At 48.9% G+C, this 3,995-nt stretch overlaps 1 protein-coding gene and 1 long non-coding RNA gene across 2 annotated transcripts in view; one reads left to right on the top strand and one right to left on the bottom strand.

Annotated features, from left to right (window-relative positions):
• Window positions 1-2,262, bottom strand: LOC118175496. Its single transcript, XR_004754995.1, has 2 exons — window positions 368-2,262; window positions 1-232 (listed from the first exon to the last, which is right to left on the bottom strand). It is a non-coding gene; the product is annotated as an uncharacterized LOC118175496 (long non-coding RNA).
• A 1,502-nt stretch (window positions 2,263-3,764) lies between these two features.
• Window positions 3,765-3,995, top strand: part of ASCL1 (achaete-scute family bHLH transcription factor 1) — a gene marked incomplete at its 5' end in the record, with an annotated part of 1,329 nt that continues 1,098 nt past the window's right edge. The window contains one exon of the mRNA XM_035315050.1: window positions 3,765-3,837. Coding sequence (XP_035170941.1) covers window positions 3,765-3,837 — 73 coding nt within the window. The remainder of the gene's footprint in view (window positions 3,838-3,995) is intronic.

Below are 3,995 nucleotides of genomic sequence, written 5' to 3'. Positions count from 1 at the left end.
TATGCTTAAAACCTCTAATTATTTATTATGCCCTAATTGGCAGCCCAAGAAATGTCTCCAAAGTGATGAGGGTTCATCCCAAGGCGCCTTTTCGAGAAGAATTCAGCAGTGTCCCTGGTCAAACGTCATTTTTAATTCTTCATCGGTGGCACAGGCTTTATTCCTCTGGTAGACGATACAACACCAGAAAACTCCTGCAACTTGCTGTCCCGGGAAGTAGCTTCCATCCACCCTGGGCAGGACGGGCAATAACTAGTCACCAACACGTTTTAATGCTCAAAGTCCTTCTTTCTTTAAAGGCATGCTTAGAAAGAGACATTTAAGTCTATGCAAAAGTGTAGGCAGATGCTCCTTGAAAATGACTTACCCGAAGGAATAGTCACCAGGAAAAATCGCTTTCCTGCCTCCTAAAAGTAAGAAAGTTTTGAAAATTATATTCACATAGAAACTGTTTCAAAATAAGTTTGCCACTCTGGGGTCCCCCGCCCCCTCCCCTGCCTCTTAATTGCCTTTTTTTTTTTTTTTTTTCTTTTTTCTTCCAAGTCTGTATTATGTTTCTTCGGGTTGTGCCAACTATTTATTTATCTTTATTCTTTCCCTCTTTCTTTTCATTCATTATTCTCTCTCCCTCTCTTTTTTTTCCTTGTGTGTGTGGCTTCTCGGTCTGATCTGTAGCTTGTTACCACCCACTGCACGCTCTCTCCTGCAGCCGAGGTGTTTCTATACAAACTTCAGCGTCCAGTTGTCATATTAATTATTACACTGAGTAATGACTGAAATAGTCAAAATAAGGGGAGACTCGAGAGAGCTTTTTCTTGCTGCTCAAAGATTCAGCAAAGAAGCCTTGCAACAAAGCACTAATTGGTCCCCAGAAATACTCTGACAAGGCATGGAAGATAGGTTTCATAAAGCCCAGCAATTGTGAAGGGGAAAAGATCCTTGAATAGACCCCACGCTTCTTTTCTAAACTCTCTTGCTGAGCAAAAAATGGACTGCTTCTTGAATACTGGACTGATCTTGAATGCTATACCCAGCAGAGAAAAAAATGCACCATTTATTGTAAGTTTTTTTCCAGCTATTCATGTGTTCTATGTGGAGAATAAGCTGGTTTTGTTTACCATGAAAGACCTTTTACTTTATTTTCACTCTTGGGGGGGGGAAGCTGGAAGAGAGGGGGGGCGAGGGGAGGGAGAGAAACACATGTGCCCAAATCCAGACGAGCTGCCTACTGTAACAAAATGGAGTGTAACAAATCCTACAGAAGTCCCGAATGTATCGATTCTTTGAAGATCTATATAGATTAACGACTTTCGTTCTGCCTTTCCAAGATGGCATTTAATCATAACGTAAATGGCCTTTAAAAAAGAAAAGGGGTGAAAAAAAAAAAAAAACAAACCAAAATTTTTAAAAAAAAAAAAAAAAAAAAAAAAAGGACTTCAAAAGACCTCATGAGTGTGGCACACAAAATTTAGGCACATAAAAAAGACACTATAAAATAATTACAATTCAAGATTAAAAAAAAAGAATAAGAAAAAAAATAAAAGAAAAAAAGGGGGAATGTCCAATAAGACCAATGAAAAGGGCAAGGGCCATTTATCATTATGTTAGAATTAAGAATTTCAAGGCGCAGGTGCAGGACTGTGCATACAAGTGGGTGGAGGCTGGGGACTCTGAAACAATATTTACTATCTATAAACCTGGCAGCCCCAGGCCCCTTACTCTGTGAAGTGAGCAGATCAGAGAGATGCCAGGATTGGCATTACCTTAGACAACAAGAAGGATGAGTTTGTTCCACTGTGGCAGTGGCTGGAGAGGGACATGCTCAGTAAAAGGAGGAAAAGTCTCTTCCCCCCATTGCAGCCCAGGCCCAGGGAGCCAGGGGAGAATGGAGCTTTGGAGGTGAAATTACATGCAAGTTATACGTGGTGACCTCTGGGACTCACGTCTTTTGCCTTTTTAAGAGCTCTTGTTCAGAGCCCTCTGAGACTCAAGTAAGGGGGGACCCAGAAACTCTGGTCCCATTTTGCCATTTGGGGAAAAGGGCAGGAATTTCCATGCCACAGTCTTGTCACACTAGTTCTGTACTGGACTACTCTGTAAGTATTACTCTATGTACATATATAGACTACACGGCTGCAATCAATTTGGTACTTCATTTTCTGATCTCTGTTGCCACTTTCTAAAGCACTGGGATGCGAACGGCAGCACAGGTTCATTACCGTTCTCTTGCTCCTGTAACATCATGATGTGAAGTTGACGATGCAACTACTACTTCCAGTGCAGTGAAGTCAGACAAGGGATGCCTCTGACCGAATCATCCAGAAGACTTGGAACTGAGAAGGGAGAGCTCCCTATGCAGAGAGCAGAACCGAATGCTGCATGCCGGTTGTCCTACCTAAAAGACGATAAAAACATTTGGTAAATTTGGTATTTGATGAGACAGCAAGCTAAAAATTAGAAAGACACTTGGTGACCATTGAGGAGGACCCTGAAATGAACAGCATGACAGAGGTTAGACCAGACACACTCTGTCTTTTTCAGCTTGCATCTGCATTAAAAGGTGCCATGCTAAAAATTGCTAAGTTGGCAGGTGCATATTAATGTTCTGCCACACATGGTTGCTGCTTATCGCTGTTAAAGCCACGTGCACAGCAAGGTTCAGGGCTCCATGGGCAGAGAAGGTGATCTGTGCAGCCTCAGCTGCTGTAATTGAGGCCAGCAGCAGAGCAGGGCTTGTTTTTGCACTCATTTCCACTGACACATAAACAGGTCAGGCTGTGCGGGTCCCCTCCTGCCATGCTTTGAGGCTGTTGTGAGTATTGGGCACAACAACCACTTGCCAGGGATTTCTAGAGCCATGATTCCACCGGTGGCAAGGTGGTCAGGCAATGGTCCTGCTTCTTTTGAGGGTTAGATAGCACACGTCTCTGAGTTTTCAGAGTGGAGAGGTGCTCAGGAAAAGGTGGAGATCATACAGCTGGAGACAGGAGAAGGAGTAACAAGCTTGAACAAACAGGTGGGTATGTGCAAGTTAGAAGGGTGGGGAGAGAAGGACGTGCTGCACTCCTTGCTGCTGCACGTACCAAGATCAGGGCCACCAGAGTGTCCCAGTGCTGAGCCTGGCGATGTCACCCAGGCCACCCACATTCCTAGAGCCCCAAGGGGCAGTGTGACCCCCGAGTCATACCAGCCTCAAGCTCCCGGCCTCAGTGCTGCTTTTGCACAGTTGGACCCAAGCCTCAAGTAAGACTTTGCCTGGCAGCAGGGGGAATTTCCCCTTCACTGGGTAGGTCCATCCCGACTCCCCAGTTGCAAACAAATGCCACTTGCATTGAGCAGCGAGCACAGTGCTGCTTGGGGAATGGGCTGTGCAGCCAGGGGAGAGCTGAGTCTGCACATCCACCTGCTCGCCGTGCTTAGCACACCCCGACTTTACGGTATCCCACAAAAGAAACCTCCTGCTGCCACGCTGATGGCCATAGCACGTCCACTTCGGACACATCCAAGTGCATGCACTTCTTTCCGTCCAGCCACGCTCACCCCATGGCCCCCCACCTTCCAAAGGCCCACCTCTGGTCGCCCCCCGACTCCACATGCACTCCTTCTCCTACCACCGACGGCTCAGCTCCCCTCCTCCCAGCCCACCACGGCGCACCTCCCTACTCTCTCCTCCCGCACCCCTCTTCCCCGGACCCCCTCCCCAAATCTCACACCCCAGACGGACCCGGTCCCCCCCGGGGCTCCCCATCCCCGCGCATCCCCTTTGCACGCCGCCTCCCGCCCCGTCGGGCCGCGCCCGCCGCCGCCGCCTCCTCCGCGGCCGCCGCCGCCGCCCGCCGGCGCCCCGGCGCGGGTGTTTGCTCAGGGCCGGGAGCGCGGCACGCGCCGGGCGCACGCACTTGCAACAACAAAACCCGCCGGGGGTGGGGGCGGCGGGGCGGGGGGAGGCGGGGGGAGACGGGCACCGAGGGGTGGGGGGGAAGGAAAGGGGGGGG

Source organism: Oxyura jamaicensis, chromosome 1 (genome assembly GCF_011077185.1).
Source record: "Oxyura jamaicensis isolate SHBP4307 breed ruddy duck chromosome 1, BPBGC_Ojam_1.0, whole genome shotgun sequence".
Taxonomy (NCBI): Eukaryota; Metazoa; Chordata; class Aves; order Anseriformes; family Anatidae; genus Oxyura; species Oxyura jamaicensis.
The sequence above is the reverse complement of the archived record's forward strand: the minus strand, read 5'-3'. Positions and strand labels throughout refer to the sequence as shown.